This window comes from Coregonus clupeaformis, chromosome 9 (genome assembly GCF_020615455.1).
Source record: "Coregonus clupeaformis isolate EN_2021a chromosome 9, ASM2061545v1, whole genome shotgun sequence".
Classification (NCBI taxonomy): Eukaryota; Metazoa; Chordata; class Actinopteri; order Salmoniformes; family Salmonidae; genus Coregonus; species Coregonus clupeaformis.
The window spans coordinates 24,885,466-24,900,927 of NC_059200.1; the positions used below are offsets into that span (position 1 = coordinate 24,885,466).

At 40.5% G+C, this 15,462-nt stretch overlaps 1 protein-coding gene across 1 annotated transcript; it reads right to left on the bottom strand.

Annotated features, from left to right (window-relative positions):
- Positions 1-1,424: 1,424 nt before the first annotated feature.
- LOC121573520 (guanine nucleotide-binding protein G(q) subunit alpha) lies at positions 1,425-15,034 on the bottom strand. Its single transcript, XM_041885580.2, has 8 exons — positions 14,539-15,034; positions 13,977-14,154; positions 12,816-13,000; positions 11,941-12,095; positions 11,483-11,611; positions 11,095-11,224; positions 4,586-4,739; positions 1,425-2,960 (listed from the first exon to the last, which is right to left on the bottom strand). Exons 2-8 carry the CDS (start codon positions 14,110-14,112, stop codon positions 2,773-2,775), a joined length of 1,077 nt encoding a protein of 358 aa, XP_041741514.1. The 5' UTR covers positions 14,113-14,154; positions 14,539-15,034; the 3' UTR covers positions 1,425-2,772.
- Positions 15,035-15,462: the final 428 nt, after the last annotated feature.

A 15,462-nucleotide genomic window follows, 5' to 3' on the forward strand; every position in this document is an offset into this window, starting at 1 on the left:
GGAGACTGGCTAGGCCACTCCAGGACCTTAATGTGCCTCTTCTTGAGCCACTCCTTTGTTGCCTTGGCCGTGTGTTTTGGGTCATTGTCATGCTGGAATACCCATCCACGACCCATTTTCAATGCCCTGGCTGAGGGAAGGAGGTTCTCACCCAAGATTTGACGGTACATGGCCACGTCCATCATCCCTTTGATGCGGTGAAGTTTTCCTGTCCCCATAGCAGAAAAACACCCCCAAAGCATAATGTTTCCACCTCCATGTTTGACGGTGGGGATGGTGTTCTTGGGGTCATAGGCAGCATTCCTCCTCCTCCAAACACGGCGAGTTGAGTTGATGCCAAAGAGCTCCATTTTGGTCTCTTCTGACCACAACACTTTCACCCAGTTCTCCTCTGAATCATTCAGATGTTCATTGGCAAACTTCAAACGGGCATGTATATGTGCTTTCTTGAGCAGGGGGACCTTGCGGGCGCTGCAGGATTTCAGTCCTTCACGCCGTAGTGTGTTACCAATTATTTTCTTGATGACTATGGTCCCAGCTGCCTTGAGATCATTGACAAGATCCTCCCGTGTAGTTCTGGGCTGATTCCTCACCGTTCTCATGATCATTGCAACTCCACGAGTTGAGATCTTGCATGGAGCCCCAGGCCGAGGGAGATTGACAGTTATTTTGTGTTTCTATTATTTTAGAATAATCGCACTGCATTCGCATTGCTTCTGTGGACAGGTGTCTTTTATACAGGTAACAAGCTGAGATTAGGAGCACTCCCTTTAAGAGTGTTCTCCTAATCTCAGCTCGTTACCTGTATAAAAGACACCTAGGAGCCAGAAATCATTCTGATTGAGAGGGGGTCAAATACTTATTTCCCTCATTAAAATGCAAATCAATTTATAACATTTATTGACATGCGTTTTTCTGGATTTTGTTGTTGTTATTCTGTCTCTCACTGTTCAAATAAACCTACCATTAAAACTATAGACTGATAATTTCTTTGTCAGTGGGCAAACGTACAAAATCAGCAGGGGATCAAATACTTTTTTCCCTCACTGTATACACAGTAGAGGTAAAAAAATAATTTAAAAAAAAGCAGAGAAGGTTGTTGCATAAATTGGAATGATTTATTCCGTCACTCACAATTTCAAAACATGGACAAAATTGCTCCGAAGATAATTTTACATAAATGTGAAATATATATATATATATGCTTAATTTTCAATCAAGACTTTAAAATGGCAAATAATGACAGGGTGTGTGAAGATTGACACATTGAAAACCTTCTGATTAGTTTTTTAATTTATATAAAAATGTAAGTATTTATTTGTACTCTCAAATTACATATATATTTATGATTCAAGAAATGAGTGCAAGAAATTAATGTCTGTGTTCAAAGCAGGTCATTGGACCCAACATTCTCATTCAGCAGGTAACAATTACAACACTTTTTATTTTTACAGGACCTTGAAACAGAAAATCACTGTATCAGTTTGTATTTACAAAGTGCAAGGAGGCATTTACTACATATGGGGAATCATTTTCAGCCCTTATCACAAATGATCTTGAAACCAGAGTGACTCGATAATACTCATTAAAGTTTAAATTCCCTAAACTGAAACTGTGCCAAAGCAATACAGTACACCTCCATTGAGAATACAAAGGACTGTCAAAAAGCAGATGTTACAGATCAACGATAGACCTCATGTAAATGTGATAACATTCCCTCATTGGATGAGAAACAGTATCAAGATGCACCGTTTAGTGGGGGCTAATATACTTATTTTAGAACACTCGTAGCTGACGTACAGTATCACAACTGAAAAGTGTTGATAATCAAATGCGTTTTGGCTGAAATTTGGTGGTACAGCTTCAGATTTCACCATTCTGTAGATGGTGTTCAGTCAATAGAGGTAATATTAATTTGGCAACACTTAGCTATACACCAATAAAAATTAAAATAAATGTTTGCTAGTTTACATGTTCTAGGTGATGATTATGACTGTTTCTTCTATCTTCTGACCCAGAGAATTACTACTTATTTTAAATACGTAAACAATGTATTTAAACCACTTCTCAATACAAAAAACACATTATAGACTGTGCAGTGTTTGGGGCCTTCCTGGGGTCCTTCTGCAGGGGGTGGGGAGGGCATACATCTATTCTACATCTATACATCTACATTTTGCGCCCCTGCTAAATGCATATAGGGAAAACGCTAGTGTGACTATGACCCACGGAAGGATGTGAGGTGATTCATAGAAGTTATCTAAATGTCCACCAGACTTTCTCTGACAAGAGCGTGGTGGGTCAACAGTCCTCAGTGAGACACCTGGCACATCAAAGCACTTTTGAACTCTCATCTGAAGTGTGTATTTACACTGTTATGTGTTTTAAACGGTTTACAAAGAGTTCTTAATAACTCTCAATGTAAACCAGAATCAAATCTCCTCTAAAAGGCACAATAATATTCATCATCAAGATGCACCCCATGAAGAAAATCAAAGATACCCATAAACAAAACAAAGAATGCAGTGGTGAACAGTTGAAAAAATTATAATACAGTCATTTATGTAAATGTTCTGTAGGGTTTCACCGTAGTGAAAGACAACCAGACATACTGAAGTAGTCTGTCTGTACTATGGCTCCAGGCCCTGGTCGCTAGCTGCAGCTGTTGGAGCAGATTGCATTAAAGTCTATAACTGCGGTTGGCTGGAGTCTTTAAACCAGGTTGTACTCCTTCACATTGCATTAAAGAGTCTAACTGCGGTTGGCTGGAGTCTAAACCAGGTTGTACTCCTTCAGATTCAGCTGCAGGATGAAGTCCTTGACGGCAGCGAAGACAAAGCGAATGTTCTCCGTGTCGGTGGCACAGGTGAAGTGGGAGTAGATTTTATCGCAATCTGGATTCAGGTCCACAAACATCTTCAAGATGAATTCTCTTCCTGCCTGTGGGTCCCGCTGGGGTCCTGAGAGGAGGAGATATGATTAGTTATATGATTAATGAAATCATGGCACATCAGTTAATTTAACTCTTGTAAATCGGTCTAAACCAATATATTAAATATTGTTTCATTTCTGGTTAAAGGAACAAGGTATTGACCCAACAGGACTGAGATTGAAGGTGTTTGAAAGTGTACTGCCCATCGATTGTCTTAACTGGAACTGTGTGTGTGTGGTTTGAACATTGATTGTTTGTGAATGTCCTTCGGTGGCCACGGGGACCAAGTGGGTACAAATTGCAACTCCAAGGATCGATTACAGGCAATAAGGGGCAAGGTCTTGTAAATGGTGTTAGACAGCTGCATCATCTACATACAATAGTTTATTTATGGTGTGAATGCTATTTATATGGTTTATTTAGGGTGTTTTTAGCTATACAGTATACCGGTAATATGATACAGGGCCGGCGCGTGCAAATAAAAAAATAAAGGGTTTTATAGTAATTTAACTGTAAAAATGTATTACCTTTTAAATGTGGCAATGAACACAACCAGTCATGTTTTCATCTAATTGTCAAACAAATCACTTCAAAAAGTAGATTACCTTCGCACTTTCATCCAAAATAATTCCAGCATCTGAACAGTGCATCCGAACAGTGACCCACCAACTTTCCTTAAATTCTCAAGTAGCTGTCACCGGAGAAAGCATCCAAGCGAGCGAAACAGCACCCCTCTGTCTTACTAGATGTAGCCCATGTACTGTATCTGGCGCTGTCTGGCCCCCAAAAAAGTTTGACATGCTACTCCTTCATGGGCTACACATCCATTTTATCTTAGCTATCTCAAAATGAATGCACTAGGTGGGACAACCACATATCACAGGCATAGAAAGTACATTTTTCCTCACTAAAGTAGCTATCAGTAGATTCAGAGCTAGAAGGGGGGTGGGGGGTCAAGTGCAAGTTTATATATATATATATATATATATATATATATATATATATATATATATATATATATATATATATATTGATTTTTTATCTAAATGTCCTCATAAAGGAGTAGCCTAGCATGATTCTTGACCTATGAAATCTACAGGAAAGTGTCACTATGAAGCATCCACCCTGGTCTCTTTTGGTGCCAATAGTATCCAGCTGCAGCTGATACTCACACATCCTATAGGCCTATGTCCCTGTCAGTGTGCACCACATTGTATCCATAACAGAAAATCCCCTTCTGTAAATATGTAATTAGGGTTAAGTGCCTTGCTCAAAGGCACATCGGCAGATTTTTCACTTCGTCGGTTCAGGGATTCGAACCAGCAACATTTTGGTTACTGGCCCAACACTCTTAACCGCTAGGCTACCTGCCGTCAGATACTGAGAGAGGGGTGCCGTTTTGCTCGCTCTGATGCTTTATCTGAGATTGATGCGTCTTTCGGCGCACATCTTGGCCAAATAAATGATCAATATTTTATTTGAAAGGGCAAGGAGGTACGGTATGGCGGGCCAGGCCCCCTAAGGCCTGCCCTGACATGATAACTGAATGCTAATCCATTTTGCATTGGTAGTTTATGATCACGTTTAGCTGGTCCATGCAAATTGAGCTCGTCTTTTTTTTTCATTAAGTCCATGAAAAAAATTAGTTCTTACCATCATATTCAGGGAAGTAATCCACCAGATGTGAGTACAAGATTTTCTCCTGCATTAAGTCAATCTTATTCAAGAATAGAATGATTGAGGAATCTTTAAACCACGGGTAGGTTATTATTGTCCTGAACAATGCTTTGCTTTCCTCCATTCGATTCTGTGGAAAGTAAAAAAAATAAAAAAAACACGTTAAAGAGACAACCGGTATTTGCACTCCTTTTTTTTTTTTCTAATTCCATCATGGGGTGTGTTCGTAAATTCAATCTGGAGTGCCAGAGTGCGCTCAGAGTGCGCTCTGGGCAATCGTCAATTCAGAGCGTCCTCTGGTGGAGGAGTAGGGTTGAACCAAGTGTTCTGATATGGAGCCAGATACCTGCCAAAAGGTTGAACGTATGTATCGTTAGGATCGTAAGAAAATCCATATGTAAATTGTTAGGATCGTAAGGAAGCCATGCGTGAAAAATTAACTTAAATGTGAAATTTCATCTGTGAACATATAAACGTCATGTTACGATTTGCACTACTGCACTATTTTAGCACTACTGGGTGATTTGAAAAGTCATAGTCAATCGATCAAAAATATAATAATATTTTTAGCAAAACAATGTATCTTTAATTTACAATCTGTAGAAACTATGAGAATAGAAAGGTTCAGAACTTTTGTGAAACAGCACAGTTAAAAATATATGGCAAACAGAAATCAAACTGGATGGAAGGGGTTGAGGGTAGCGGAAGGATAGGAGTAAAAACAAACAAAAGATAACTATTGTAAAATAGATTGTGTCCGTAAAATGTATGTATAAGCTGGAAGTAGAAGCCTAAGTGTTGTTGTTCATTAGTTTACTCCAATTAGGGGAGGTAGGGTTAGTGGAAAATAAAAGGAAAATACACACACACACACACACACACACACACACACACACACACACACATACAGTACCAGTCAAAAGTTTGGACACACCTACTCATTCAAGGGTTTCTCTTTATTTTTACTATTTTCTACATTATAGAATAATAGTGAAGACTTCAACTATGAAATAACACATATGTAATCATGTAGTAACCAAAAAAAGCTTTGCACACTCTTAGCAGTCTCTCAACCAGCTTCATGAGGAAGTCACCTGGAATGTATTTCAATTAACAGGTGTGGCTTGTTAAAAGTTAATTTGTGGAATTTCTTTCCTTCTTAATGCGTTTGAGCCAATCAGTTGTGTTGTGACAAGGTATGGGTGGTATACAGAAGATAGCCCTATTTGGTAAAAGACCAAGTCCATATTATGGCAAGAACAGCTCAAATAAGCGAAGAGAAACGACAGTCCATCATTACTTTAAGACATGAAGGTCAGTCAATCTGGAAAATGTCAAGAACTTTGAACGTTTCTTCAAGTGCAGTCGCAAAAACAATCTTGTGTTGCAATTCTGACGTACAATAATACCTTTCAGAGTTTTGGCAGTTTCATCTCAACAACAACAACAAAAATTTACACCAAACAGCCTGTGAGGAATGCTACCCGAACAAGAATAACACAATATAAAAAAACGGAATGTAAGGGAAACCGGAAAGAGGTATCCTGCACGTTTTCAAGTTAAGTCTCCATTCTCTATTACTCCTCAGTTGAGTTTACTTCACATTTAGGTAGCTAATGTAATGGATTTGTTTAGATAGCACTAGCTGTATTATGCCTAGAACAGTGACGTTTCAGTCCGCTAGGTGTATCCCTACAGCATGGGTATATATCTCTGGGTGACGTGGACATCCCCATGCATGCACCTTATAAAAATACAACTAATTCAATATTGCACCATCCCATTCTCTGGGCTCTGTCTGCAATCATAACCAGTAGTATATACCAGGAATAATGAAAAATAGATTCACCAAACATCTATTATTATTCTATGAATTATGTATGACCACTGGAGTCTTTGCCACTCAAAATATTTTTTTGATAGAATATTATAAATATTATTTATAGAATATTTAGAATAAAATAATATTTATAGAATATTTTGATATTTATTTCATCACTCAAATTATTGCCGAAGCATATTCTGTAGGAGGGGTTAATATGAATTTAAAATAATTTGACATAATTTATATGAAACGGGTCATGAACATACAGTGCATTCGGAAAGTATTCAGACCCCTAGACTTTTTCCACATTTTGTTACATTACAGCCTTATTCTAAGTTGGATTTAATAGTTTCTTCCACTCAATCTACACACAATACCCCATAATGACAAAGCAAAAACAGGTTTAGAATGTTTGGCCCAAAAAAAAAAAAAAAAAAAAACTGATATCACATTTATATAAGTATTCAGACCCTTTACTCAGTACTTTGTTGAAGCACCTTTGGCAGCGATTACAGCCTCGAGTCTTCTTGGCTATGACACTACAAGTTTGGGACACCTGTATTTGGGGAGTTTCTCCCATTCTTCTCTGCAGATCCTCTCAAGCTCTGTCAGGTTGGATGGGGAGCGTCGCTGCACAGCTATTTTCAGGTCTCTCCAGAGATGTTAGATCGGGTTCAAGTCCAGGCTCTGGCTGGGCCACTCAAGGACATTCAGAGACTTTCCCCGAAGCCACTCCTGTGTTATCTTGGCTGTGTGCTTAGGGTCGTTGTCCTGTTGGAAGGTGAACCTTCGCCCCAGTCTGAGGTCCTGAGCGCTCTGGAGCAGGTTTTCATCAAGGATCTCTCTGTACTTTGCTCCGTTCATCTTTCCCTTGATCCTGACTAGTCTCCCAGTCCCTGCCACTGAAAAACATCCCCACAGCATGATGCTGCCAGAACCATGCTTCACTGAAGGGATGGTATTGGCCAGGTGATGAGCGGTAACTGGTTTCCTCATGACGCTTGGCATTCAGGCCAAAGAGTTCAATCTTGGTTTCATCAGACCAGAGAATCTTGTTTCTCATGGTCTGAGAGTCCTTTGGGTGTCTTTTGGCAAACTCCAAGCGGGCCGTCATGCGCCTTTTACTAAGCAGTGGCTTCCGTCTGGCCACTCTACCATAAAGGCCTGATTGGTGGAGTGCTGCAGAGATGGTTGTCCTTCTGAAAGGTTTTCCCATCTCCACAGAGGAACTCTGGAGCTCTGTCAGAGTGACCATCGGGTTCTTGGTCACCTCCCTGACCAAGGCCATTCTCCCCCGATTTCTCAGTTTGGCCGGGCGGCCAGCTCTAGGAAGAGTCTTGGTGGTTCCAAACTTCTTCCATTTAAGAATGATGGAGGCCACTGTGTTCTTGGGGACCTTCAATGCTGCAGAAATGTTTTGGTACCCTTCCCCAGATCTGTGCCTCGACGCAATCCTGTCTTGGAGCTCTACGGACAATTCCTTCGACCTCATGGCTTGGTTTTTGCTCTGACATGCACTTTCAACTGTGGGACCTTAAATAGACATGTGCCTTTCCAAATCATGTCCAATCAATTGAATTTACCACAGGTGGACTCCAATCAAGTTGTAGAAACATCTCAAGGATGATCAATGGAAACAGAGTTCAATTTAGCGTCTCATAGCAAAGGGTCTGAATATTGATGTAAATAAGGTCTCTTTTGTATTTGTAATACATTTGCAAACATTTCTAAAAACCTGTTTTCGCTTTGTCATTATGGGGTATTGTGTGTAGATTGATGAGGGGGAAAAATTATTTAATACATTTTAGAATAAGGCTGTAAAGTAACAAAATGTGGAAAAAGGGAAGGGGTCTGAATACTTTCGGAATGCACTGTATGTGCTTTGAAATTAACAAGGGAGAGGTTAAACATAGGCTAAGTCTGGCATAAGCTTATTCCCACACTTTACAATAACTCTGTTGCAGTGGTCTTAGGTAGTCTCCATATAGGCTATTCCCTCCATCGTCGAGACCGCTGCCCAGTTGAAGAGCTTGTGATCTCCATGCAGCACCATGCGCCTTCGGAAAAGCACCCCTCAGCCTCAAAAGATGCCCTTCTGGAGGCATGCAGCCATAGAGTCATTATACCCTAAATGTAGGCCTATTTGCCTACTAGCCAAATAAAGTGCAGAGCATGCATGATGCATGCAACTCGTCATTCCAACATATTTGAACATTTAATTCATCCTTCATTCAGTTCAGTCAGTCAGTATGTCATCAATTCAGTCATTTGTCTGAGTTGCAATAGGAACTAAATCAAAGAGAATAGAACAGTCTTATCCATTTGTTTATTGAAATCCATGTGTATTCAAAATGATCTAAATCCTCCAAAGTTCCTTACTTTAAAGCCTATCACTTTAATAATTCAATGTTTAATTTAGGCCTATCCAAATTAAACATAGGCCTTCAACTTGTAGGCATTGCAATTTCGCCTATCATTTTGGGTACTGGTGTCTTGCGGAATAATTTTAGAACTCTATTTGTGTTTTATACCTGCTTTATTATAGGGCTCTCCTTAAAAAGACACCCTAGCTCTCAGGCCTCTAAATATAGCCTCTAAATAAATGTTCAACAAAATAGTTGAAGCAGCACGTGCAGTGGCTGATGGGGAAAACAGATCTGGCACTAAGAATAGTCTATAGATAGTCTTGACCATTTGGAACTCCTTGGCTATTTCACTCAGGACAGGTTATAGCCAATACTTTATTTATTGATATGGATATAGCCTCTGCGTGATGGGGTTGTGAAACGCAAATGGATATAACAAGCCTACATACAGAGTGGAATTCACTAATACAACAGTCAAAATGCCTAATTTAAGGCCTACAGTACGTGCTCCCAAATACTGGAAAAAGTGTGATTCATTAGGTTACATGATCACCACAATAGCCCCACGCGTCTATAAAAATAAATTATGCAATTATATGGCCATTAAATAACACACAACAGCATGGTATATTTAGATAGTGGAATAGGCAAGGCTCTTCTGTGTCTTTATCGTTCTCACACAAGGCCCAAACCTATACTACGCCATCTACTGGTATAACATCGTTATTGAATGCAGTTCTAAAACAAGCTCTAGATTTTTATTTTGGAAATGAAACCGGAAGCTGTAAAGCAACTATCGTCTGGACTCGACTTGCTTGATTGACTAACTTCAACTATCGTCTGGCCTCGAGTTGCTTGATTGACTAACTTCAACTATCGTCTGGACTAGAGTTGCTTGACTAACTAACTTCAACTATCGTCTGGACTAGAGTTGCTTGACTAACTAACTTCAATTATCGTCTGGACTCGAGTTGCTTGACTAACTAACATCAACTATCGTCTGGACTAGAGTTGATTGACTAACTAACTTCAACTATCTACGTTCGCTTTATGTCCTTTGCAGATGCCACATTCCTGACAAATGTTTGTACACATAAAAAAGATCTGTAAATATTCATTAATAGTCGTAACATAGGGTGTTTACAGATCTATTTTAACGTTTACGTTTCATGTTTCACGCATGTCTGACCTCACAACAGCAGTCAAGCATCCAAACTGGCTAACGTTGGCTAGCTACTTCCAGACACAAATGAGAGAACACCTCACTCTGACCATTTTACTCATCCTAGCAGAGCTGGTTAGGCTGTTTTCATGTTATCCAGAGCGTTGGTGATTGTAAGTGTTATTCTGCGCTCTGGCACACTCAGACGAGAGTGCTCTGAAATCGGAGTAGATAACCAGAGTGAATTTACGAACACACCCCTTGGGTGTTGTTGGACCCAGTGTTCTACACAGTCAGTGTGGAAGATTACTTTGCAGTGATTGTGCATGATGCAAATACTGTAGAAAAAACAGCCCTTCTGTTTGTTACAAGAATCATTACAGTGACTGAAGGGCTCCCCCTGCAGGTGAACACTAAGCACAACCCCTGAGCTGGTCAAAGTCCAGTTCAAAAGTAGCATGCCGTTACAAAAAAATGTGAGTGTTCCTATTAAAATTTTGGAAGCATTCAAACAGTGTGCGGGGTGTTCTCCCTCTTTTTCTCTGAGAACATGTAGCCTGGTCCCAGATCTGTACGTGCATTTAGCCAACTCCAACGACTATAGGAGTGGTCATGCAACAATAATCAGAGGGGTTGGCTAAAGTACAGATCTGTGAGCAGGCAAAGTCTAACTCCAACCCTATGATGGAGTGTGAATGGAGATCAGCTGAGGCAGACAGGCGTTGGGCTTCGGGGAAATCTGGGTCATCTTCACATAACTGGTTTGGCCTTATTCAACATTTAGCGCTGGAACAATGTACCTCTGTGTTCGGACTGACTAGGTGATTATCTCTCTCGTGGATCCTCTACTCCACTAGCACAGAGCCAGTCATAGAGAGATAGCAAGAGGGAGAACGTTTGGCCAACTTTCTAGTACAATGCCATGTTTCTGCCTCTAGGCATTCAATCAATCCATTCATAAGTTCAAGTAGTTCAGTTCGGTAGCTCGGTTTAGAATTGTCAATATTCAGTGGATTGTCATTGGTCAGTATTGTCCAGGAGGCGCCAACATGGCTGCCGTGGATTTTAAGAGCATGTCCTCTAAGAGCACCATCATGCTTTGGACTGTTGAAACCTCAATGACAAAACTCACCTCATTGTCAGACTCTACCAGGACCTGGTCGTATTCACTGAGAGCCACCAGGAACATGATGGAGGTGACATTCTCAAAGCAGTGGATCCATTTCCGCCTCTCGGACCTCTGGCCACCCACATCCACCATTCTGAGAACAGCAGCACAGCACCATGCGGTTTAGAGACAACTCTCAGGTATAGAGAACACAGAGTTCTAATGGGTTATGATGAGTTATTACATTATAATTACCATGTATTGAACCGAAAAGCATGGAGATGGAGCAACATCAATTTGTATTTGAATAATTCAAAATGGAGTCTTTTAATACCAGTTACTTTTCTAGGATAATCTTTATCACTTGTGTTGACCAGACAGGGATGCAGTAGTAGGCTATGTGGATGTTTACCTGAAGACCACACTCTGGAGGTCAAAGGGGTACTCTATGATGCCTGTGGTGGGGACCCTGACCCTGAGCACGTCCTGCTGGGTCGGCACATAAGATGACTCAGCTATACGGTCCAGTGCATTCAAGTAGCTGAAAGGGCATGAGAGAGATGGGGTTATTTATTATTATTATGGTGTTAACAGTTCTGTTACTCAGTAGATCACTTCTCAGAAAAACACGGAAGTCATAAGATACGGATCTTTCACCCGACCATCACAATAGCAATCAATCTGGCCATTGGATCGCGTTATTGTTTACCTGAATCTGCACAGCCTTTTATGCCTGAGATGTGTCTCAACATAACTGGGATTGGACAAGTGGAAACTATTTGGGAAGAGTGTGGGAGTAGTTACTGGTCTCTGTGTCCACTCACTATTTGGCAGTCTACACTAGAGGCTGGTATGTATTGGTTTACTCACTATTTGGCAGAGTCTGAGAGCTGGTATTCCCTCTTCCGATCGTAGCATTCCTGGATCCCTGGGTCATTCCATAGACTCTTAATGGCGTCAACGTACGGATTTGTAAACATTGTGACCTTCTCCACGTCCACTTCAATGACAATATTTGCATGGCCCTGAAAGAGGAGAGAGAGAAGGGGGAAGAGATCATTCCATGAGAGACATTTGTCTGAGTGATCACGTTTATTGTAAATGGAAGCCAAGGGATTGTGTTAGCTTGGCCTCAGACCTATCTAGAAATGAAATGGGTGTTAGTGCATGGAAGGTAGCACATAGGTGTGAGGCAGTGAATTTGTATGATTAATAGGCCCCATATGGTGGCTTTAGGGTGAGGGATAGAGAGCTATGTTATTAAGCATTATCTTGTGGCATATTGGTCCCAGGAGTTGCCCTACTTTACGTGTGTACCAACAGTCAACCACATGTGTACTTTTTACAAGACCTTCAGTCTGTCATCCTGCTCAGTAACTAATGACATCACCAACTATGCAGAAAGTAAACAAAGTTACAGATATCATAACGACATCACCTAACCCTTTACTACAATACTCCCTGAGCCTCAGAGACTGCAGAAACAAATAAAAGGTCTGTACAAACATGGGCCTAGCCATTACGGCCAGGATCGGGAGGTTTTTCTGACAATGAAAAGCCTCTAGACTAGAGGCTATAACTAAGGCCCAGAGTGTTTCCAGAGTGGTGTCATGGTCTGGAAAAACTCAAGTCTATAAAACAAATGATGATGCAAAAAGTCCTCACAAATAGATTTGTGTGCGCCAACACAAAATGTTGGCAAAAAACTGGCAAAGTTGGTATAGATGGAACAACAGAAAGGTCACCTGGTTGTCTTCACATTTGTAAGGGATCTGAAGGGTCTCCATAGCGTGGATCATGGTCTGCATGGCAGTGAAGATGTTCTGGTACACCAGCTTGGTGAAGCCTCGCTTGTCCTCCTCGGAGTAGCCCGTCCCATGGATGATCCTCATCTGCTTGATGAAGGTGCTTTTCCCACTCTCACCAGTCCCTGGGAAAAAAAGCTCAGAGATTAACTCCGTTTCACTTTTAAATTACCCACACAGTAGCCTGGCGCTGCCAATGAAAGCCAAGGCACATTTTAAGCTTATAATAGAGTGTCATCTTTATATTGTCAATTTGATGAACAAGCGAAATGTAGATTAAACTATTGCAGAGTAACCCAAACATTTTGATTGAAATACAAATTGTCACCTGCTACTGAAGAGTAGCACTGTGTTTTGGCCATGGAATGTTGATACAATAGTTTCAGGGTGTGGTCTATTGTATGTGCACTGGAAAATATTTCTCATCTCCAAACCTAAATAGGCAGTGACCATGGCAAGAGTTGATTGATTTCTAAGAAATGTGGCCCCTCTGCAATTAAACAACCTATCCTTTATAGTAGCAATGGTAACCCTTCCTTAGTCATCTAACAAACTACATGAGCCTGGTTGCTGTCAACATTCTTTCCTTGAGTTATAACTTATTTTGCTCCCAGCATGGTGACAGTTGTGAGCTGGATGTGTGAACTTAATGAATTATTCTACATATTTCAGTTATATAAACATCACAGAGTACTAAAGACATTGCACTACAATAAACATAACAGATTAGGCTGGTGGGAGGAGCTATAGGAGGACAGGCTCATTGTAATGGCCGGAATGGAATATCTGGAAAGGAGTCAAACATGTGGTTTCCATATGTCTGATGTGTTTGATAACTTTCCATTTATTCCATTCCAGCCATTACAATGAGCCCGTCCTCCTATAGCTCCTCCCACCAGCCTCCTGAAACATTGTTTTCTTGGCAATATCTCAAATAAATTCAAATTGCCAGGCAATATGTTTTTTATAGGTGTGTGCATTGAAATAACTGATACAATGTAACAATGGTTGTGTCAGTGATACAATGAAAATGTTTCAAATAATGATACAATGTCATATCAGTGCTTTGAGTGGGAATTAGAACTTTGATAGTTAGTTTACCAAGAAGCAACAGCTTAAACTCGCGGCGCGAGTCTTTCTTGTCCCGGCGAAGCTGCCTTTCGATCTCGTCGTTGATCCGTCGAGCCTCCTTCCCCTCTTCGCTGAGGCAACAGGCCCCTACGGAGCCCAAAGTCATGACTCTCTTGATAACACTTACTTTTGGGTCGAGGAGGTAGGCCTATATTCCAAAGTGGGAAGGGGAAAAAAAGAAGAAAAAATGAAAATTGTTAGGGCGAAAGACACATTTTGTCACTTTTTTTAAATAAATGTTTATATTTCACTAAAATAAATGTCTTCCCTCAGCTCTGACTAGCTCTGACTGAATTCTCACTCTACAGTGCGATGCATAGCCTACGGTCTGGAGTCCACAGTAAAAGCCAAGCGTAATAACACGAATACAATTCTCTGAAACTGATAGAACCTTTGGCAGAAACATAAATAAACCACTTGTTATTTTATATTTATGTAAACTGCGGTCCCATTAAGAAATGCAATAGCAGCCAATCCGTTGGGAGAATGAATAATAAAATACCAACATGTAAACAGAAAATAAAATCTTTACCTCCAATAGTTGAACTCCGGGTGTGGTGAGTGAATATGGCGGACTTTTACTCCATATCGCCACAAATGTATAAAAAACGAAATTCCATTATTCCACAGGAGAAACAAAAAAGAATCCCATACCACAATATGTTCCTTTTGAATTTGTCTTCATTGAAGATTCATTGCTTAACGTTGTTCTATTTTTTCTATTGTCCCCTTCGCTTGTCCCATCTGTAATTTCATTAGGTACAGAATACAGTGTACTCTGTCTGGAGCCTATGTGAACCTAGCAGCAAAAAGTCAGGGTGCCATCAAAATAAAAGATCTCTACACAGTAAAACATTTTCTTCATCTTCATCCACCCTTGTCATTCTTCTTCAACATCACTCATCCTTGTCGTTATTTACGTTTTTCTCTTCATCATCATCATCATCATTCTACATCTTAATCATCTTCACCAACTTAAAAAGTGTGTGCCTATGAGTTGGGTGTGTCGGAGAGTGTCTCGAAGTAGAGGACTCTTATTTAGTCCCATTATTGCTGCCAGCTGCTGTCGTGTTGTGCTGGCGTAACTCAAGCCCTGAACCATGTGACGTTAGGAGAGGGGCGTGTTTAGATGGGAAAGGATCATGAAGGTATGTCGCTAAATATGTTACATTGTAATGAAACAAATGTCCGGTGGCACATAAAAATGGTGGGCATTTCACTACTTAAATAAACAATAACATATATTTGATTGAAGAATATATAGGCTAATTTCACCAATCTTAAAATGTGGTGTCAAGTTGGCTGGATATCATTTGGGTGGTGGACTATTCTTGATACACAGGGAAACCTGTTGAGCGTGAAAAACCCAGCAGCGTTGCAGTTCTTGACACAATCGGTGCGCCTGGCACCTACTACCATTCCCCATTCAAAGGCACTTACAACTTTTGTCTTGCCC

Bases quoted from the DNA above. Each gene is read 5' to 3' on its own strand.
- LOC121573520 (XM_041885580.2), bottom strand. From the start codon at position 14,112: ATGACTTTGGGCTCCGTAGGGGCCTGTTGCCTCAGCGAAGAGGGGAAG. The intron at 13,001-13,976 runs GTAAACTAACTA...TTTTTTTCCCAG, and splicing joins GTTTAAGCTGTTGCTTCTTG to GGACTGGTGAGAGTGGGAAA. The intron at 4,740-11,094 runs GTGAGTTTTGTC...TACTTTCCACAG, and splicing joins TGGTAGAGTCTGACAATGAG to AATCGAATGGAGGAAAGCAA.